The sequence below is a fragment of the Hyperolius riggenbachi genome, chromosome 5, assembly GCF_040937935.1.
Source record: "Hyperolius riggenbachi isolate aHypRig1 chromosome 5, aHypRig1.pri, whole genome shotgun sequence".
Classification (NCBI taxonomy): domain Eukaryota; kingdom Metazoa; phylum Chordata; class Amphibia; order Anura; family Hyperoliidae; genus Hyperolius; species Hyperolius riggenbachi.
This window is the reverse complement of record NC_090650.1, coordinates 266,995-290,533: the sequence shown is the minus strand read 5'-3', so window position 1 is coordinate 290,533 and position 23,539 is coordinate 266,995. Positions and strand designations below refer to the sequence as shown.

The 23,539-nt window shown below is 46.2% G+C and overlaps 1 protein-coding gene across 1 annotated transcript in view; it reads left to right on the top strand.

Moving 5' to 3' along the window:
- FAM133B (family with sequence similarity 133 member B) overlaps nucleotides 1–23,539 on the top strand; it is a 156,106-nt gene that overhangs the window by 53,527 nt on the left and 79,040 nt on the right. Inside the window, exon 5 of the mRNA XM_068235019.1 lies at nucleotides 17,816–17,848. Coding sequence (XP_068091120.1) covers nucleotides 17,816–17,848 — 33 coding nt within the window. The remainder of the gene's footprint in view (nucleotides 1–17,815; nucleotides 17,849–23,539) is intronic.

Here is a 23,539-nt window from a genome sequence, read left to right as displayed (position 1 = left end):
ACATGCATGCATACATACATACATACATACATACATGCATGCATATATATATATAAGATGAGCACAAGCTCAGCACGCTATGCTGTGGTAGTGCAGCGCGCTGGTACCTTACACTTGCTCCTCTTTTTGTAATTAACAGCAGCTCCACTCCCCCCATCCTGAGCCCTGGCGGATCCAGTGGCTTTCTAGTATGTGATCTCAACATTTTGATTGGCGCAATACACTGCCTGTCACTTGATAGGCAGCCGATTGGGCCAATCAACTTGCGGGGATCACGTCCTATATACATACAGCCACTGGACTCAAAGGGACTCAGTGCGGGACGAGTGGAGCGGCGGCTGTTAGTTACATTAGGAGAGGAGGGAGCGTAAGTTACCAGCGCACGCTATGCTGCACTACCACAGCATAGCGTGCTGAGCTTGTGCTCATCTAATTGAGTGTGTGTGTGTATGTGTGTGTGTATGTGTGTGTGTGTATATATATATATATATATATATATATATATATATATATATATATATATATATATATATATATATATATATATATATATTCAAGCCAGTAGTAATACGTATATTGCACACATGGCATATATATGTGTGCGTATATATTGTATTACATGAGGGCCCCCCCTCCCTGACCTGCGTCTCACGCGTCATCAGAAGTCTTCCAGGCTGTACTGCGCAGGCGCAGAACTACTGCGCCTGCACAGTCTGGAGGACGTCCAGCGTAACCAAGTGAGACACATGTTGGAGCGCAGAAGAGCCCGACCTGGAAGCCAGCTTGGCCAGGTCGGGTGAGCCACCGGAGATGACGGGGAGCCTCCGGAGCGACGTCGAGGGCACGTCCTGTCTGCCACGGGCTGGAGGAAGCCCCAGGTAAGTGGATTCATATTTTTTGTTCTCCATGAACCCTCCCTTTAAAGGTAGCTGCATTATTAGGTGGCCCTTTGCTCTCTCCCAACAGTATTACGTAGGGATAAACATTTCGATTTGTACCATTGTTCCAAATGTTTCAGAACAAACTTGAAATTTAAACTAATGAACACTGCAGGGAAGGAGGTGGGATGGGGAGGTATAACTCGCCCTTGTAGCCATCTGTCTGTGTTGCCCTCCACGCTGTGTTTTAGCTCTCCAGTTTAAACCTCTTTCACAGCCAGAAACAACTGGAGGTCAGCTCACAGGTGGCAACAGGAGTTAGTTACCCCCCACATTCCCTGCCGTCTGTGTTGCGCATCTGTTTAATTTTCAGTTTCTGAAGCATTTAGATCGAAATACTCATCTCCCTAATGTTAGGTTGTTCCCTGGGGCAGCTGATGTGTACCCAGGTCTTGCCCCTCCCCTCCCCCCCCCCCCAAGCGAATAGTGCTCCCCTAGCGCCCTTTCAGAGTATTTGACTACTGCACTACCCAAGTCTGTGTCCTTCAGTCTTCATCCTCGCTGTCGACTCTTCTCAGTAACCCGGCAGCATGTACTGTACATATTCACGTAACTCTGCCGGGTCACAGAGAAGAGGCAACAGGGCGATGAAGATGGAAGAGACATTACACTGACGATAGCGTGAGCTCCTCTGACGATAGTCAGTGACATGACTATATACTCTGTAAAGTGCTGCAGAAGATGTCAGTGCTGTATAAATACATAATAATAATATGGTAGGACTTTACACTATGACTATGGTAGGATTAGAGTGTGAGCTCCTCTGAGGACAGTCAGTGACATGACTATATACTCTGTAAAGTGCTGCAGAAGATGTCAGTGCTGTATAAATACATAATAATAATATGGTAGGACTTTACACTATGACTATGGTAGGATTAGATTGTGAGCTCCTCTGAGGACAGTCAGTAACATGACTATGTACTCGGTAATGTGCTGCAGAAGATGTCAGTGCTATATAAATACATAATAATAATATGGTAAGACTTTACACTATGACTATGGTAGGATTAGATTGTGAGCACCTCTGAGGAAAGTCAGTGACATGACTATGTATTCTGTAATGTGCTGCAGAAGATGTCAGTGCTATATAAATACATAATAATAATATGGTAGGTCGAACATTATACTATGATTCTGGCAGGGATTAGATTGTGAGCTGCTCTGAGGACAGTCAGTGACACCACTATGCTATATACATACATAATAATAATATGGTAGGACATTAGACTATGACTATGGTAGGATTAGATTGTGAGCTACTCTGGAAACAGTCAGTGACATGACTATGTACTCTGTAATGTGCTGCAGAAGATGTTGAAATAATAAAAAATAATTCTAATTATTTTAATCATTTAGTGGTGTCAAAATACTGTAGCTTAATTTGCACTACTATTTTCTTTTTGTACTAAGGCAATAACAATGGATCGTTTTCTTATAAGATCTTCTGGCTCAAAAGATGGTTCTCATAATGATGTAGTCATAGAGAGTTCTGTGTCAGAAGATGAACCAGTTACTAGAAAAAAAAGAGTGATAGTGAACATACAAGCATGTCACTACCGCCCAAAACACGGAAATATGATGACATGTACCTAGCTTATGGATTTACATCAAATAACAGTGTCCCACCTCAGCCTCTATGTGTGATATGTGGAGAAACCCTATCAAACCATTCTATGAAACCCTCCATGTTAAAAAGGCACCTTGTTACTAAACACCCTTCAGTGAAGGAAAAGCCAGTTGATTTCTTTAAGAGAAAACGGGATAGCATGACAAAGTCAAGTTCAGCTATGAAGTCTTACTCCACAACATCAAAACAAGCTCTCCAAGCCTCCTTTGACATTGCGCACATGGTGGCAAAAACAAAAAAACCTCACACTGTTGCAGAAAGTCTTATCATTCCCGCTGCGGTAAGAATAGCTGAAATCATGTTTGGAAAAGCTGAAGTTGACAAAATTAAGACCATTCCACATTCCAACGATACAATTTCCAGAAGGATTGAAGACATGGGAGACAACATCATTAAGCAGATATCTGAGAAGATAATCTTGCAAAAACGGTTTGCTTTACAGATAGACGAATCTACAGACATTTCCAATTCTGCTCAGTTAATGATATTTGTACGGTATATTGATGATGACAGTGAGAATGGAATACAAGAAGAAATATTTGGCTGTAAGGAACTTGATACAACAACAACTGGAGAGGAGATTTTTAATGCACTGAACAAGCACATTTTGGAAAAGGAACGGTGTCTTGGGAATGGTGTGTCTCTGTGTGCACGGATGGAGCAGCAGCCATGGTAGGCCGGAAGAGTGGACTTGTAAGCCGCCTTAAAGCTTTAAATCCTTCCATAAAGTGGAATCATTGCATTATTCATCGTCAGGCTCTTGCGTCAAAACGACTGAGTAGAGAGCTAAGTTGCGTACTGGATGTTGCTGTGAAAATCGTCAACTTTATAAAGGCAAGAGCTTTAAATTCACGTCTTTTTCGTGCATTGTGTCGTGATATGGGAGCTGATCATATCACAGTTTTACTTCACACAGAGGTTCGATGGTTATCACGTGGGAGGCTTCTGAATCGACTGCTTGAATTAAGAAATGAAGTCACTGTTTTCCTAAGAAATATGAGTAGTGATTTCTTAAGTTATTTTGAAGATGAGATGTGGCTTTCCAAACTTGCCTACCTAAGTGACATTTTTGACAAAATTAATGATTTGAACCTTCAACTACAGGGGTTTACTACCAACATTTTTATGCTGGAAGATAGAATCAAAGCCTTTAGGAAGAAAATTAAGTTTTGGAGAAGCAAAGTTAGCTGGAAATGTAACTTCCTTCCCACAGCTCATGGAATTCAGTGAAGAAAACTACATCTCTCCGACTGAGAATGTTAAAGAGATCATTAAGGAACATTTGACCAACCTGGAGTCACATTTTGAACATTACTTTCCAAGTGTTGAAGAGAATGACAGACAAAAACTTTGGATTCTTAATCCTTTTGATGAGAATGCCATTATGGAAGCTGGGGTTCCAGATGATGCAAAGGAAAAACTGTTTGAGCTTTCTTCAGACAGTACATTAAAACCAAGACAACAAGAGTGTCCAGAAAACATTACTGGATTTTGGCACAGGCTGAAGAGAGAATACCCACAGTTAAGAAAAATGGCTCTTGCTGAACTCCTCCCCTTTGCTTCAACATACTTATGTGAATCCAGATTTTCACATCTCACAACTCTGAAAACTAAAATGAGAAACCGCCTGTCTCCAGAAAGCGACCTTATTGTGGGCATCAGTTCCCTGAATCCAAGATTTGAGAAATTAATTTCTGCCAAGAAAGCCCAGGTTTCTCACTAAAACTGGAATAAAAAACTAGTTTATTTTTTGACTGCATAATTTTCAAGTTCTGAAGTTGCTACTTGTTTTTGCCACCATGCATTTTAATATGGTACAATTGTTTTTTTGTTGTTGTTTTTTGGGATTACTTAAAAATAGCACATGATCACACTTGCTTTCATTGCAATTAAAGTTGACAGTTTCCTAAGTTGTCAGTTCAAATACTGTTTGCATGTTTAAATTTCATCAAAGTATATTGATCCGAATTCAGGGGGTACTCGGCTGGAACTGAATTGCGATAGGGGGTACTTGGGTCAAAAAAGTTGAGAAACACTGATGTAGGGAACAGCACCATCCTCATGTCCCTGCGCCCCCAGGGGCCCCGCAGTACTCATTCGAAAACTTCCACTGGTACCGAGCGTCGAAAACGTGCAGGAGGAAGTGGCAGTTTCCTCCCCTGTTGGCCTTAGAAACGCCCCTGATCATGTCCCACGGCTGCTGCTTTATCCTAGCAGAGTAGGTGAGTTATGATCTGGGACTTTTTTTTTTCTTTTATAAATTACTCAATTACGGCATTAGGAGTACCTAAATTATTTATTTTGCTTAGCACCCCTTTAAAGAGGAACTTCAGCCTAAACAAACATACTGTCATTAAGTTCCATTAGTTATGTTAATTAAAATAGATAGGTAATATAACCACTTACCCATCTTGCTTTAAACGAACAGGTAAATGTTTGATTTCATGAGGTCAGCCATCTTTTTGGTTGAAATGAGCATGAGACACAGGGCCAGATTTATCAAGAGTGTCTGAGACAAAGGGCCTGATTCACAAAGCGGTGCTAACAGTTAGCACGCTGGTGAAAAACCCTTTATCACGCCTAAACTCAGTTTAGGCATGATAAGTTTAGGTGTGATAAGTTTAGGCGTGATAAGTTTAGGCGTGATAAGTTTAGGCATGATAAGTTTAGGTGTGATAAGTTTAGGCGTGATAAGTTTAGGCTTGTTAAGTTTAAGATTGTACAAATTAGCTGCGCTCATAAAAAGTCCCAACAGATATTTCTTATGTGCAGCTAGTATTCAGGTTTTGCTCTCCGCTTCCACTCAGGAATGGTAGCCGTGCCCGCCTCGGCAAGAAACCACCACCACACCCCACGCAGTGGCCACTCACCGCTATGTTATGACCCTCAGTCAAGTGGGTCTTCAGCGCCTATGGGGTCATCTGGCCACCCCCTGCCTTTTACCGGAAACCTTCTCCCGAATTCCAAAACTGCTGTCTGTTGGTCTTTTAATCACCTCAAAAGAGACATACCAGAGCTCCCATAGCGTAAAATTGTAAAAAACTTTTAATTATAAAAAAAGAGATTGCACACTCACAAGCTAGGCTGAGGTTGTTCACATAGAGTTTTTTTGGGCTCCACCCCAAACGTTGGCCGCCGGGTTGGCTTGTTGCGCTGTGTTGCCTCCCACCGCTTGCCACGTCCGTCCCCACGCCTGCTAGTTTGTTGGCCGCGTGCGCTTGACCGGTTTCGTCGCTAAATGCGACTCCTCAGAAGCATGCGCGGCCCTGTATTAAAAGATATTTTATACCCTATGCGGAAGATCATCCCTCCTCCCTAACCCGGAAGTGACTTTACCCTTTATCCAATGCCTGTGCCATCCCAGGGCGGAAATGACCTCTCCGTTCCCCCGGCAACCACCAGACAATCTTCAGAGCCGAGTCCACCCCTACTCGACGTCAGAGCGGCCTGCCCTCAGCCATCTCAGCTCCGCCCCTTGAAGACAGCGCGTGTACGGCGCTCGGTCTCCATGGAAACTTAGAGCATCGCGTCCCGAGCAATCCCCGCCTTCTCCTCCTACGTCCATACTAATCACCCCACAACAGTTCCGCTCCGCCTCCAGCAACCAATCCGCTCAGCGCATTTGGTTACCCTGGAAACTGGAGCAAAACTGTACGTGGACCTTTTTTTGGCATATTTGCTATGGGCTATTTGAAGTTAACTCAATTTGCAGAAAACATTGCGCATTTTATAAGCAGCCTCCCCGGATGCCAACCTGGGTACAGCTCTCACATTACCAACTACTACATTGTTACTAGACACACATATATCATATCTTTACAATGTCATCCTTTTTTCACAATACCATTGTTATTCCCTTATCAAAGTGACAACCAGGTCCAAATTTAAACTCGTGAATTAACGAAGCCAAAATTGGCTATATATACACACCCGCTCAAACCCCCCCCAACTCCCCCCACCCCTCCCTATAACTTTTAAAGTCACACACCCCAATGAACACCACTACTAAAGTGCCTTAAACCATCTGGACCTACTTGTCTCTTATCTTTAACCTTAATCATTAGTCAAAAAACACACGAGATCTATGTCTGCATTAAGTCCCCTTGGTTTCAATGTATTCAATAGATATATCCATTTAGTTTCTCTTTGTGATACTTCCTTGACCATATCCCCTCCCCTCCATGGTCTGCTCACCTTCTCCACTCCACAAAATGTAAGCAACGAGGGGTTACTATTATGTACCTCTTTAAAGTGGGCTGACAGCGTATGGCTCATCAGTCCCTTCTTTATATTTCTAAGGTGTTCTCCTATCCTTTCTTTCAGGGGTCTAGTAGTTCTTCCTACATATTGCAACCCACAGGGGCACCACGCCACATAGACCACATGTTTATCGTTGCAAGTAATGAAGTCCCTAATTTTGATATCTTTACCATTAGAGTGACCCCTAATCTGTGTAACCCTCCCAGACCTTGCCTCCCGGCACCCCTTGCAATCCCTGCAGGGGTGGAAGCCCGGGCGTTGCCACCCTTGGAACCTAGAAGGTTCCCTCTTTGGTTCCACACAACTGGGGGCCAGAATATTCCTCAGGTTTGGAGCCTTCCTATATATAAATCGGGGCCTAGATGGTAGGATTTTACTCAGTTCTGGATCCGATAACAATAGCTCCCAATGCTTATGTACAATATACTCCACTTCTTTATACTGACTATTGAATTCCGTTATGAATGCATGGTTATATACTTGATTATCTCCTTCCCTTTTCCTTTCCCTTTTTAACAATTCCCTTCTATCTATCCTTCCAACCCTCTCAATTTCTTGGTCCAAGAATCCTCCTTCATATCCTTTTTCTATAAACCTATCCCTAAGTATTCTCGATTGGGTTTCAAAATCCTCCATATTGCTACAGTTTCTTCTCATCCTTGTGAATTGTCCCCTAGGTACATTATTGATCCACCTGGGATGGTGCCCACTGTGAGTCGCAATATATCCATTTCTATCTGTTAGCTTGAAATGTGTTTTCACCCTTATAGTTTGTTCCACCACCATCATTTGAAGATCCAAGTAATTTATTTGTTGCTTATCGTGCTCAAATGTTAGCCTAATGTTTAGTGAATTTACATTAAGGTGTTCCATAAAACTCCTCAGTTCCCCTTCAGTGCCCCCCTACAAAATTATCAAATCATCGATATACCTTTTCCAGGTTATCACCCCTTTAGGTGCTTGTGCCAGTATCCCCTCCTCCCATCTACCCATGTAGAGGTTCGCTAGACTAGGTGCGAATCCCGCCCCCATAGCGCATCCTCTATGCTGTCTATAAAATTTATCCCCGTGCCAAAAATAATTCTTATTTAGTGCAAATTCCAACACCTCCACAAGGAATTCTATCTGTTCAGGAGGTAGTTCTCCCTCTTTCTCAATATAGTATTTGACTGCCTCGATCCCCTTATCCTGAGGGATGCTAGTATAGAGAGACGCTACGTCTGCTGTTACTAGCCATGTACCCTCATTAATTTTCATTCCTTCCATTTCTTGAATTGCATGTTTTGTGTCCTTTATGACACAAGGCAACTTTTGGACCAAGGGCTGCAAAAATTGATCTAGGTATTGCCCCAATCGATGGGTTACTGACCCTATCCCACTCAATATTGGTCTTCCCGGAGGATTGGTTGCGTTCTTATGTACTTTAGGGACCTGGTAGATGACCGGGATTTTTGGGGCATTAGGGATCAAGAATCTAAACTCCGCATCTGTTAAGCATCCCATCTCCACTCCTCTTTTCAAGAGCTCTCTTAGTTGTCTCAAATAGTCCTGTGTGGGATCTCTCCTCAACTGTTCGTAGGTATCTCGATCTTGGACTAATCTATCTAATTCCTTCCTGTATTGCTCTTTGTTTAGAACCACCACTCCCCCCCCTTTGTCTGCCGGCCTAATCACCAGACCTTTAGTTTCCAGCAAATTTCTGGCCACCTGTTTAACCCCAGGGTATTTCTTCTCTGGGAGGTCCCTAATCTCATTACTTACCATTTTCTTAAATGCTCCAATCGCCTGAAAGCCCGTCTCCTGCGGATTGAATGTGGAATTGTTTTTGAGATTGGTATGTCTATACCTATTGGCTGAATTCTGAGTGGGTATACTGTTAGCTCTTATAGTAGGCCCCTCCCTCTTGAGAAAATATTTTTTAAGGTTAAGTTTTCTGGTGAATTTTTCTAGATCAATAAATGTAGCAAATTTGTTAATCCCCTTTTTTGGGGCAAACTTCAACCCTTGGTCCAATGTTACCAATTCTCTATTACTTAGGTGTACACCACTGAGATTAAATATTCCTTTTCCTTCTACTTTCTCCTTATTTTTTTGACACTCCCTTCTTCCTCCCCTTGTCCCCCTTCTGCTCCTCTTTTTCCGGGAAGGTAATTGGCATCCTCTTCCCAATCTGTTTGTTGGTACTTCCTCTCCTCTCCTAAAAAAGGCTCATAGTGGCTTTCCTGGTTTAAAGGGTCATACCGATTACTTAGAGGTATATTATACGCGGATCCTTGGTTCCCATCTGAATATTGATTAGGTACATTTGGATATTGATTTGGTACAGAATATGGCCTATTTGGTCCTCCCATGGGTCTTCCCCCCCGACCCCTACCATAAGCACCTCCATGTGGTCTCCATATGGGTCTCCCCTGCATTGGTGCAGGTCCCATAGGTTGGGGGCCCATCGGGTACACCATCCTGTAATTATCCTTTGGTATTCTACCAGTATTCCCTCCCCTCCCTCCTCCCCCCTGACCCCCTCTTCCCCTGTGTTCTACGTTGTGGCCCATCCCCTGTATATTTGCACCATGCGGTTGGGGAACATTCCCCACTCCCTGCGGATTATTTTCACCTTCCCCTGTCTTTTGTTGCTGTTGTAATTGCACTTTTTTCTTTATTTGCCATTTATAGGCTTCTTTATTCTTATGTGCATGGTAGTCTCGCAAGAACTTTTGTCTCATAGAAACAATGGTTTCCTTTTCTGCTTTTTGCAATGTTTCCCCAATTTTTTGAGTTCTTTTATTATACTCTTCCGTTCCTTTACATATCTCTAACCTTTGTCTAATCTCATCTATTTCACCCCCCAGTCTGGTCAGCCTCCTTCTCTTTCTTTTCATCAATAGACATACCAGACCCACCCCACATTTATTAAAATACTCTTCCCACTCTGCATCATTTTCTTCACTATCTTCCCCATCTGTAGCCATAAGGTCCCACCTCAATCGTTTAGGAACTATGCCTTCTTTTTCATATTTACTTAGTGTAACAATGTCCCACCACGTGGCTTGTTCCTTAAGCATTAGTCCCTGTAACCCTTTAAAATCATTATCCGCATTAGGTATAGTTAATTGTTCAATGTTAAAAATTTCATCCAAATCTGTACGCTTTTTAAGGCGTTGCTCAAATATGTCCATATCTGCTGCTGTGTAAACCCAATAATACAAATATAAAATCTCAAAACACTGCGCTGATATAAATTTACAGGGTGGTAAAACAATCGGTGGTGCGCTGCTATGAAATTCCTAAAAGTCCAATATTGTACAAATTAGCTGCGCTCATAAAAAGTCCCAACAGATATTTCTTATGTGCAGCTAGTATTCAGGTTTTGCTCTCCGCTTCCACTCAGGAATGGTAGCCGTGCCCGCCTCGGCAAGAAACCACCACCACACCCCACGCAGTGGCCACTCACCGCTATGTTATGACCCTCAGTCAAGTGGGTCTTCAGCGCCTATGGGGTCATCTGGCCGCCCCCTGCCTTTCACCGGAAACCTTCTCCCGAATTCCAAAACTGCTGTCTGTTGGTCTTTTAATCACCTCAAAAGAGACATACCAGAGCTCCCATAGCGTAAAATTGTAAAAAACTTTTAATTATAAAAAAAGAGATTGCACACTCACAAGCTAGGCTGAGGTTGTTCACATAGAGTTTTTTTGGGCTCCACCCCAAACGTTGGCCGCCGGGTTGGCTTGTTGCGCTGTGTTGCCTCCCACCGCTTGCCACGTCCGTCCCCACGCCTGCTAGTTTGTTGGCCGCGTGCGCTTGACCGGTTTCGTCGCTAAATGCGACTCCTCAGAAGCATGCGCGGCCCTGTATTAAAAGATATTTTATACCCTATGCGGAAGATCATCCCTCCTCCCTAACCCGGAAGTGACTTTACCCTTTATCCAATGCCTGTGCCATCCCAGGGCGGAAATGACCTCTCCGTTCCCCCGGCAACCACCAGACAATCTTCAGAGCCGAGTCCACCCCTACTCGACGTCAGAGCGGCCTGCCCTCAGCCATCTCAGCTCCGCCCCTTGAAGACAGCGCGTGTACGGCGCTCGGTCTCCATGGAAACTTAGAGCATCGCGTCCCGAGCAATCCCCGCCTTCTCCTCCTACGTCCATACTAATCACCCCACAACAGTTCCGCTCCGCCTCCAGCAACCAATCCGCTCAGCGCATTTGGTTACCCTGGAAACTGGAGCAAAACTGTACGTGGACCTTTTTTTGGCATATTTGCTATGGGCTATTTGAAGTTAACTCAATTTGCAGAAAACATTGCGCATTTTATAAGCAGCCTCCCCGGATGCCAACCTGGGTACAGCTCTCACATTACCAACTACTACATTGTTACTAGACACACATATATCATATCTTTACAATGTCATCCTTTTTTCACAATACCATTGTTATTCCCTTATCAAAGTGACAACCAGGTCCAAATTTAAACTCGTGAATTAACGAAGCCAAAATTGGCTATATATACACACCCGCTCAAACCCCCCCCAACTCCCCCCACCCCTCCCTATAACTTTTAAAGTCACACACCCCAATGAACACCACTACTAAAGTGCCTTAAACCATCTGGACCTACTTGTCTCTTATCTTTAACCTTAATCATTAGTCAAAAAACACACGAGATCTATGTCTGCATTAAGTCCCCTTGGTTTCAATGTATTCAATAGATATATCCATTTAGTTTCTCTTTGTGATACTTCCTTGACCATATCCCCTCCCCTCCATGGTCTGCTCACCTTCTCCACTCCACAAAATGTAAGCAACGAGGGGTTACTATTATGTACCTCTTTAAAGTGGGCTGACAGCGTATGGCTCATCAGTCCCTTCTTTATATTTCTAAGGTGTTCTCCTATCCTTTCTTTCAGGGGTCTAGTAGTTCTTCCTACATATTGCAACCCACAGGGGCACCACGCCACATAGACCACATGTTTATCGTTGCAAGTAATGAAGTCCCTAATTTTGATATCTTTACCATTAGAGTGACCCCTAATCTGTGTAACCCTCCCAGACCTTGCCTCCCGGCACCCCTTGCAATCCCTGCAGGGGTGGAAGCCCGGGCGTTGCCACCCTTGGAACCTAGAAGGTTCCCTCTTTGGTTCCACACAACTGGGGGCCAGAATATTCCTCAGGTTTGGAGCCTTCCTATGTATAAATCGGGGCCTAGATGGTAGGATTTTACTCAGTTCTGGATCCGATAACAATAGCTCCCAATGCTTATGTACAATATACTCCACTTCTTTATACTGACTATTGAATTCCGTTATGAATGCATGGTTATATACTTGATTATCTCCTTCCCTTTTCCTTTCCCTTTTTAACAATTCCCTTCTATCTATCCTTCCAACCCTCTCAATTTCTTGGTCCAAGAATCCTCCTTCATATCCTTTTTCTATAAACCTATCCCTAAGTATTCTCGATTGGGTTTCAAAATCCTCCATATTGCTACAGTTTCTTCTCATCCTTGTGAATTGTCCCCTAGGTACATTATTGATCCACCTGGGATGGTGCCCACTGTGAGTCGCAATATATCCATTTCTATCTGTTAGCTTGAAATGTGTTTTCACCCTTATAGTTTGTTCCACCACCATCATTTGAAGATCCAAGTAATTTATTTGTTGCTTATCGTGCTCAAATGTTAGCCTAATGTTTAGTGAATTTACATTAAGGTGTTCCATAAAACTCCTCAGTTCCCCTTCAGTGCCCCCCCACAAAATTATCAAATCATCGATATACCTTTTCCAGGTTATCACCCCTTTAGGTGCTTGTGCCAGTATCCCCTCCTCCCATCTACCCATGTAGAGGTTCGCTAGACTAGGTGCGAATCCCGCCCCCATAGCGCATCCTCTATGCTGTCTATAAAATTTATCCCCGTGCCAAAAATAATTCTTATTTAGTGCAAATTCCAACACCTCCACAAGGAATTCTATCTGTTCAGGAGGTAGTTCTCCCTCTTTCTCAATATAGTATTTGACTGCCTCGATCCCCTTATCCTGAGGGATGCTAGTATAGAGAGACGCTACGTCTGCTGTTACTAGCCATGTACCCTCATTAATTTTCATTCCTTCCATTTCTTGAATTGCATGTTTTGTGTCCTTTATGACACAAGGCAACTTTTGGACCAAGGGCTGCAAAAATTGATCTAGGTATTGCCCCAATCGATGGGTTACTGACCCTATCCCACTCAATATTGGTCTTCCCGGAGGATTGGTTGCGTTCTTATGTACTTTAGGGACCTGGTAGATGACCGGGATTTTTGGGGCATTAGGGATCAAGAATCTAAACTCCGCATCTGTTAAGCATCCCATCTCCACTCCTCTTTTCAAGAGCTCTCTTAGTTGTCTCAAATAGTCCTGTGTGGGATCTCTCCTCAACTGTTCGTAGGTATCTCGATCTTGGACTAATCTATCTAATTCCTTCCTGTATTGCTCTTTGTTTAGAACCACCACTCCCCCCCCCACACAGGACTATTTGAGACAACTAAGAGAGCTCTTGAAAAGAGGAGTGGAGATGGGATGCTTAACAGATGCGGAGTTTAGATTCTTGATCCCTAATGCCCCAAAAATCCCGGTCATCTACCAGGTCCCTAAAGTACATAAGAACGCAACCAATCCTCCGGGAAGACCAATATTGAGTGGGATAGGGTCAGTAACCCATCGATTGGGGCAATACCTAGATCAATTTTTGCAGCCCTTGGTCCAAAAGTTGCCTTGTGTCATAAAGGACACAAAACATGCAATTCAAGAAATGGAAGGAATGAAAATTAATGAGGGTACATGGCTAGTAACAGCAGACGTAGCGTCTCTCTATACTAGCATCCCTCAGGATAAGGGGATCGAGGCAGTCAAATACTATATTGAGAAAGAGGGAGAACTACCTCCTGAACAGATAGAATTCCTTGTGGAGGTGTTGGAATTTGCACTAAATAAGAATTATTTTTGGCACGGGGATAAATTTTATAGACAGCATAGAGGATGCGCTATGGGGGCGGGATTCGCACCTAGTCTAGCGAACCTCTACATGGGTAGATGGGAGGAGGGGATACTGGCACAAGCACCTAAAGGGGTGATAACCTGGAAAAGGTATATCGATGATTTGATAATTTTGTGGGGGGGCACTGAAGGGGAACTGAGGAGTTTTATGGAACACCTTAATGTAAATTCACTAAACATTAGGCTAACATTTGAGCACGATAAGCAACAAATAAATTACTTGGATCTTCAAATGATGGTGGTGGAACAAACTATAAGGGTGAAAACACATTTCAAGCTAACAGATAGAAATGGATATATTGCGACTCACAGTGGGCACCATCCCAGGTGGATCAATAATGTACCTAGGGGACAATTCACAAGGATGAGAAGAAACTGTAGCAATATGGAGGATTTTGAAACCCAATCGAGAATACTTAGGGATAGGTTTATAGAAAAAGGATATGAAGGAGGATTCTTGGACCAAGAAATTGAGAGGGTTGGAAGGATAGATAGAAGGGAATTGTTAAAAAGGGAAAGGAAAAGGGAAGGAGATAATCAAGTATATAACCATGCATTCATAACGGAATTCAATAGTCAGTATAAAGAAGTGGAGTATATTGTACATAAGCATTGGGAGCTATTGTTATCGGATCCAGAACTGAGTAAAATCCTACCATCTAGGCCCCGATTTATATATAGGAAGGCTCCAAACCTGAGGAATATTCTGGCCCCCAGTTGTGTGGAACCAAAGAGGGAACCTTCTAGGTTCCAAGGGTGGCAACGCCCGGGCTTCCACCCCTGCAGGGATTGCAAGGGGTGCCGGGAGGCAAGGTCTGGGAGGGTTACACAGATTAGGGGTCACTCTAATGGTAAAGATATCAAAATTAGGGACTTCATTACTTGCAACAATAAACATGTGGTCTATGTGGCGTGGTGCCCCTGTGGGTTGCAATATGTAGGAAGAACTACTAGACCCCTGAAAGAAAGGATAGGAGAACACCTTAGAAATATAAAGAAGGGACTGATGAGCCATACGCTGTCAGCCCACTTTAAAGAGGTACATAATAGTAACCCCTCGTTGCTTACATTTTGTGGAGTGGAGAAGGTGAGCAGACCATGGAGGGGAGGGGATATGGTCAAGGAAGTATCACAAAGAGAAACTAAATGGATATATCTATTGAATACATTGAAACCAAGGGGACTTAATGCAGACATAGATCTCGTGTGTTTTTTGACTAATGATTAAGGTTAAAGATAAGAGACAAGTAGGTCCAGATGGTTTAAGGCACTTTAGTAGTGGTGTTCATTGGGGTGTGTGACTTTAAAAGTTATAGGGAGGGGTGGGGGGAGTTGGGGGGGGTTTGAGCGGGTGTGTATATATAGCCAATTTTGGCTTCGTTAATTCACGAGTTTAAATTTGGACCTGGTTGTCACTTTGATAAGGGAATAACAATGGTATTGTGAAAAAAGGATGACATTGTAAAGATATGATATATGTGTGTCTAGTAACAATGTAGTAGTTGGTAATGTGAGAGCTGTACCCAGGTTGGCATCCGGGGAGGCTGCTTATAAAATGCGCAATGTTTTCTGCAAATTGAGTTAACTTCAAATAGCCCATAGCAAATATGCCAAAAAAAGGTCCACGTACAGTTTTGCTCCAGTTTCCAGGGTAACCAAATGCGCTGAGCGGATTGGTTGCTGGAGGCGGAGCGGAACTGTTGTGGGGTGATTAGTATGGACGTAGGAGGAGAAGGCGGGGATTGCTCGGGACGCGATGCTCTAAGTTTCCATGGAGACCGAGCGCCGTACACGCGCTGTCTTCAAGGGGCGGAGCTGAGATGGCTGAGGGCAGGCCGCTCTGACGTCGAGTAGGGGTGGACTCGGCTCTGAAGATTGTCTGGTGGTTGCCGGGGGAACGGAGAGGTCATTTCCGCCCTGGGATGGCACAGGCATTGGATAAAGGGTAAAGTCACTTCCGGGTTAGGGAGGAGGGATGATCTTCCGCATAGGGTATAAAATATCTTTTAATACAGGGCCGCGCATGCTTCTGAGGAGTCGCGTTTAGCGACGAAACCGGTCAAGCGCACGCGGCCAACAAACTAGCAGGCGTGGGGACGGACGTGGCAAGCGGTGGGAGGCAACACAGCGCAACAAGCCAACCCGGCGGCCAACGTTTGGGGTGGAGCCCAAAAAAACTCTATGTGAACAACCTCAGCCTAGCTTGTGAGTGTGCAATCTCTTTTTTTATAATTAAAAGTTTTTTACAATTTTACGCTATGGGAGCTCTGGTATGTCTCTTTTGAGGTGATTAAAAGACCAACAGACAGCAGTTTTGGAATTCGGGAGAAGGTTTCCGGTGAAAGGCAGGGGGCGGCCAGATGACCCCATAGGCGCTGAAGACCCACTTGACTGAGGGTCATAACATAGCGGTGAGTGGCCACTGCGTGGGGTGTGGTGGTGGTTTCTTGCCGAGGCGGGCACGGCTACCATTCCTGAGTGGAAGCGGAGAGCAAAACCTGAATACTAGCTGCACATAAGAAATATCTGTTGGGACTTTTTATGAGCGCAGCTAATTTGTACAATATTGGACTTTTAGGAATTTCATAGCAGCGCACCACCGATTGTTTTACCACCCTGTAAATTTATATCAGCGCAGTGTTTTGAGATTTTAGATGTGATAAGTTTAAGCACCAACTGGGTTAGCACCGCAGTGCACAGCTGATCAAAGGTTTTACGCTAGCAAAGTCTAGTGCACTTCGCATAGGGTTTAATGGCGCTGCTTTGCGTGCGTGACTTTGTGCGTGATCTAAACTTATCTAAACTTAGCATGCCTAAACTTATCACGCCTAAACTGGCTTTTCACCAGCGTGGTGCAATGGTTATCATGCCTAAAGTCTCTAACTGGGTTAGCACCGCTTTGTGAATCGAGCCCAAAATATTGGTAGGTTTTTAGAAATCCGTGCAGAACTGTCTCAGACATCCTAAGAAATCATTAGATAGTGCAGATTCCTTCTTAAACTGTAAGGAATAGAAGGAGCTAGGAAGGTTTCTCAGGCAGTGCAGTGTGTGAGGGGAATTGCTGTTGCTGAGGTAACCAACACACCTGCTGTATTGATAGCAGCAGGCTCTGAGGAGGAATTCAGCAGGGGGGAAGAGCACCTCACAAATCATGTCTAGCCTGCTCTCTGCAATCATGTCTAGCCTGCAGTTCTACATCTGTAGAACTGCTATCAAGCACTTCTTAATCTGCGCCAGTTTAGAGATAGATTTGCACTTTTCTTAACTGTAGTGCAGCTCTACCAATTCATGCTAAAGTGCCACTATTACCTAAGATTTAAGAAGGTTCTTATTATCATGCAGAACTGTTTTCCCTGCTGGTTAGAACAGATTATGAAGACAAAACTGTCGGTAATGCTTTGATAAATCTCCCCCACAGTTCCAACTGGCCTGTGTCCTGATCACCTCTCCCAGCTGTTAGGCAACGAGAACAACAGCATCAGAAATCCCATCATGCTTTGCACAGCATCAGGGGAAAAATGCCCGGGCAGTTTTCTTCTGTGCAGCTAAAAATGAGGCTTGGGTAAGAAAAACAAAGTTCTGATGCTGTGAATCTGTTAAAGAAACACCAAGCCTTTCCAGTGCTGCTGAGTAGATTTATAGTGTGGAGGTTCACGTTATTAATGTTGAGATACAGTGATGTAGAGTACAGAAATGCATCTCACAAATAGCCCCATCCTGTCCTAATAATGTGCAGTGCCCCCTCTCCAGTTCCCACCTTTGCTCCTTTACAAATATCTGGTCAGAGGGAGTCACTGCTAGATTTACCTCCTGAGTGTTATTTCTTGTCTAAACCCCTTTGGTGGCCTCCTATCTGCTGTGTCGGGAGAAGGGCTCTCAAGTTACTGAATCCAGTGGGGGTGAAGACTTCTGTCAACGTTTTCCTACAAATAATTCTGATTTCATTTCTCTCTCCACAGAAACGGAAGAAGGACAAGAAGAAATCTGGTGGGGTGAGAAGAGTTTCTGTCGTTATTGTCCTGACATTATTCCCACCCCCTCCCCCAGTATACAGCCCACAGCTAGTGTGTACAGCGCAGAGCATGGATCACACTGCAGCACTCCCCTCCCCCAGTATACAGCCCACAGCTAGTGTGTAAAGTACAGAGCATGGATCACACTACAGGACTCCTCCCCCAGTATACACCCCACAGCTAGTGTGTAAAGTACAGAGCATGGGTCACACTACAGGACTCCCCTCCCCCAGTATACAGCCCACAGCTAGTGTGTATAGTACAGAGCATGGATCACACTACAGGACTCCCCTCCCCCAGTATACACCCTACAGCTAGTGTGTACAGTACAGAGCATGGATCACACTACAGGACTCCCCTCCCCCAGTATACACCCCACAGCTAGTGTGTACAGTACAGAGCATGGATCACACTACAGGACTCCCCTCCCCCAGTATACACCCTACAGCTAGTGTGTACAGTACAGAGCATGGATCACACTACAGGACTCCTCCCTCCCCCAGTATACAGCTCACAGCTAGTGTGTACAGTACAGAGCATGGATCACACTACAGGACTCCTCCCCCAGTATACACCCCACAGCTAGTGTGTAAAGTACAGAGCATGGATCACACTACAGGACTCCCCTCCCCCAGTATACACCCCACAGCTAGTGTGTGTACAGTACAGAGCATGGGTCACACTACAGGACTCCCCTCCCCCAGTATACAGCCCACAGCTAGTGTGTACAGTACAGAGCATGGATCACACTACAGGACTCCCCCCTCCCCCAGTATACACCCCACAGCTAGTGTGTACAGTACAGAGCACGGATCACACTACAGGACTCCCCTCCCCCAGTATACACCCCACAGCTAGTGTGTACAGTACAGAGCATGGCTCACACTACAGGACTCCCCTCCCCCAGTATACAGCCCACAGCTAGTGTGTACAGTACAGAGAGCATGGATCACACTACAGGACTCCTCCCCCAGTATACACCCCACAGCTAGTGTGTACAGTACAGAGAGCATGGATCACACTACAAGACTCCCCTCCCCCAGTATACACCCCACAGCTAGTGTGTACAGTACAGAGAGCATGGATCACACTACAGGACTCCCCCCTCCCCAGTATACAGCCCACAGCTAGTGTGTACAGCGCAGAGCACGGATCACACTACAGGACTCCCCTCCCCCCCCCCCCCCAGTATACACCCCACAGCTAGTGTGTACATTACAGAGCATGGATCACACTACAGCACTCCCCTCCCCCAGTATACACCCCACAGCTAGTGTGTACAGTACAGAGCATGGATCACACTACAGGACTCCTCCCCTGGTATACACCCCACAGCTAGTGTGTACAGTACAGAGCATGGATCACACTACAGCACTCCCCTCCCCCAGTATACACCCCACAGCTGGTGTGTACAGTACAGAGCATGCATCACACTACAGGACTCCCCTCCCCAGTATACACCCCACAGCTCGTGTGTACAGTAAAGAGCATGGATCACACTACAGGACTCCCCCCACCCCTCCCAGTATACACCCCACAGCTGGTGTGTACAGTACAGAGCATGGATCACACTACAGGACTCCCCTCCCCCAGTATACACCCTACAGCTAGTGTGTACAGTACAGAGCACGGATCACACTACAGGACTCCCCTCCCCCAGTATACAGCCCACAGCTAGTGTGTACAGTACAGAGCATGGATCACACTACAGGACTCCCCTCCCCCAGTATACACCCTACAGCTAGTGTGTACAGTACAGAGCATGGATCACACTACAGGACTCCTCCCTCCCCCAGTATACAGCCCACAGCTAGCGTGTACAGTACAGAGCATGGATCACACTACAGGACTCCCCTCCCCCAGTATACAGCTCACAGCTAGTGTGTACAGTACAGAGCATGGATCACACTACAGGACTCCTCCCCCAGTATACACCCCACAGCTACTGTGTAACGTACAGAGCATGGATCACACTACAGGACTCCCCTCCCCCAGTATACACCCCACAGCTAGTGTGTACAGTACAGAGCATGGGTCACACTACAGGACTCCCCTCCCCCAGTATACACCCCACAGCTAGTGTGTACAGTACAGAGCATGGGTCACACTACAGGACTCCCCTCCCCCAGTATACACCCCACAGCTCGTGTGTACAGTACAGAGCATGGATCACACTACAGGACTCCTCCCTCCCCCAGTATACAGCCCACAGCTAGTGTGTACAGCACAGAGCATGGATCACACTACAGGACTCCCCTCCCCCAGTATACACCCCACAGCTAGTGTGTACAGTACAGAGCATGGATCACACTACAGGACTCCTCCCTCCCCAGTATACACCCAACAGCTAGTGTTCACAGTACAGAGCATGGATCACACTACAGGACTCCCCTCCCCCAGTATACACCCTACAGCTAGTGTGTACAGTACAGAGCATGGATCACACTACAGGACTCCTCCCTCCCCCAGTATACACCCTACAGCTAGTGTGTACAGTACAGAGCATGGATCACACTACAGGACTCCGCCCCCCCCCCCCCAGTATACAGCCCACAGCTAGTGTGTACAGTACAGAGCATGGATCACACTACAGGACTCCTCCCTCCCCCAGTATACAGCCCACAGCTAGTGTGTACAGTACAGAGCATGGATCACACTGCAGCACTCCCCCCAGTATACACCCCACAGCTAGTGTGTACAGTACAGAGCATGGATCACACTACATGACTCCCCTCCCCCAGTATACACCCCACAGCTAGTGTGTACAGTACAGAGCATGGATCACACTACAGCACTCCCCTCCCCCAGTATACACCCTACAGCTAGTGTGTACAGTACAGAGCATGGATCACACTACAGGACTCCCCTCCCCCAGTATACACCCCACAGCTAGTGTGTACAGTACAGAGCATGCATCACACTACAGGACTCCCCTCCCCCAGTATACACCCTACAGCTAGTGTGTACAGTACAGAGCATGGATCACACTACAGGACTCCTCCCTCCCCCAGTATACACCCTACAGCTAGTGTGTACAGTACAGAGCATGGATCACACTACAGCACTCCCCCCAGTATACACCCCACAGCTAGTGTGTACAGTACAGAGCATGCATCACACTACAGGACTCCCCTCCCCCAGTATACACCCTACAGCTAGTGTGTACAGTACAGAGCATGGATCACACTACAGGACTCCCCCCTCCCCCAGTATACACCCCACAGCTAGTGTGTACAGTACAGAGCATGGATCACACTACAGGACTCCCCCCTCCCCCAGTATACACCCTACAGCTAGTGTGTACAGTACAGAGCATGGATCACACTACAGGACTCCCCTCCCCCAGTATACACCCTACAGCTAGTGTGTACAGTACAGAGCATGGATCACACTACAGGACTCCTCCCTCCCCCAGTATACACCCCACAGCTAGTGTGTACAGTACAGAGCATAGATCACACTACAGGACTCCCCTCCCCCCAGTATACACCCCACAGCTAGTGTGTACAGTACAGAGCGTGGATCACACTACAGGACTCCTCCCCCAGTTTACACCCCACAGCTAGTGTGTACAGTACAGAGCATGGATCACACTACAGGACTCCTCCCCCAGTATACACCCCACAGCTAGTGTGTACATTACAGAGCATGGCTCACACTACAGGACTCCCCTCCCCCAGTATACAGCCCACAGCTAGTGTGTACAGTACAGAGAGCATGGATCACACTACAGGACTCCTCCCCCAGTATACACCCCACAGCTAGTGTGTACAGTACAGAGAGCATGGATCACACTACAAGACTCCCCTCCCCCAGTATACACCCCACAGCTAGTGTGTACAGTACAGAGAGCATGGATCACACTACAGGACTCCCCCCTCCCCAGTATACAGCCCACAGCTAGTGTGTACAGCGCAGAGCACGGATCACACTACAGGACTCCCCTCCCCCCCCCCCAGTATACACCCCACAGCTAGTGTGTACATTACAGAGCATGGATCACACTACAGCACTCCCCTCCCCCAGTATACACCCCACAGCTAGTGTGTACAGTACAGAGCATGGATCACACTACAGGACTCCTCCCCTGGTATACACCCCACAGCTAGTGTGTACAGTACAGAGCATGGATCACACTACAGCACTCCCCTCCCCCAGTATACACCCCACAGCTGGTGTGTACAGTACAGAGCATGCATCACACTACAGGACTCCCCTCCCCAGTATACACCCCACAGCTCGTGTGTACAGTAAAGAGCATGGATCACACTACAGGACTCCCCCCACCCCTCCCAGTATACACCCCACAGCTGGTGTGTACAGTACAGAGCATGGATCACACTACAGGACTCCCCTCCCCCAGTATACACCCTACAGCTAGTGTGTACAGTACAGAGCACGGATCACACTACAGGACTCCCCTCCCCCAGTATACAGCCCACAGCTAGTGTGTACAGTACAGAGCATGGATCACACTACAGGACTCCCCTCCCCCAGTATACACCCTACAGCTAGTGTGTACAGTACAGAGCATGGATCACACTACAGGACTCCTCCCTCCCCCAGTATACAGCCCACAGCTAGCGTGTACAGTACAGAGCATGGATCACACTACAGGACTCCCCTCCCCCAGTATACAGCTCACAGCTAGTGTGTACAGTACAGAGCATGGATCACACTACAGGACTCCTCCCCCAGTATACACCCCACAGCTACTGTGTAACGTACAGAGCATGGATCACACTACAGGACTCCCCTCCCCCAGTATACACCCCACAGCTAGTGTGTACAGTACAGAGCATGGGTCACACTACAGGACTCCCCTCCCCCAGTATACACCCCACAGCTAGTGTGTACAGTACAGAGCATGGGTCACACTACAGGACTCCCCTCCCCCAGTATACACCCCACAGCTCGTGTGTACAGTACAGAGCATGGATCACACTACAGGACTCCTCCCTCCCCCAGTATACAGCCCACAGCTAGTGTGTACAGCACAGAGCATGGATCACACTACAGGACTCCCCTCCCCCAGTATACACCCCACAGCTAGTGTGTACAGTACAGAGCATGGATCACACTACAGGACTCCTCCCTCCCCAGTATACACCCAACAGCTAGTGTTCACAGTACAGAGCATGGATCACACTACAGGACTCCCCTCCCCCAGTATACACCCTACAGCTAGTGTGTACAGTACAGAGCATGGATCACACTACAGGACTCCTCCCTCCCCCAGTATACACCCTACAGCTAGTGTGTACAGTACAGAGCATGGATCACACTACAGGACTCCGCCCCCCCCCCCCCCCCAGTATACAGCCCACAGCTAGTGTGTACAGTACAGAGCATGGATCACACTACAGGACTCCTCCCTCCCCCAGTATACAGCCCACAGCTAGTGTGTACAGTACAGAGCATGGATCACACTGCAGCACTCCCCCCAGTATACACCCCACAGCTAGTGTGTACAGTACAGAGCATGGATCACACTACATGACTCCCCTCCCCCAGTATACACCCCACAGCTAGTGTGTACAGTACAGAGCATGGATCACACTACAGCACTCCCCTCCCCCAGTATACACCCTACAGCTAGTGTGTACAGTACAGAGCATGGATCACACTACAGGACTCCCCTCCCCCAGTATACACCCCACAGCTAGTGTG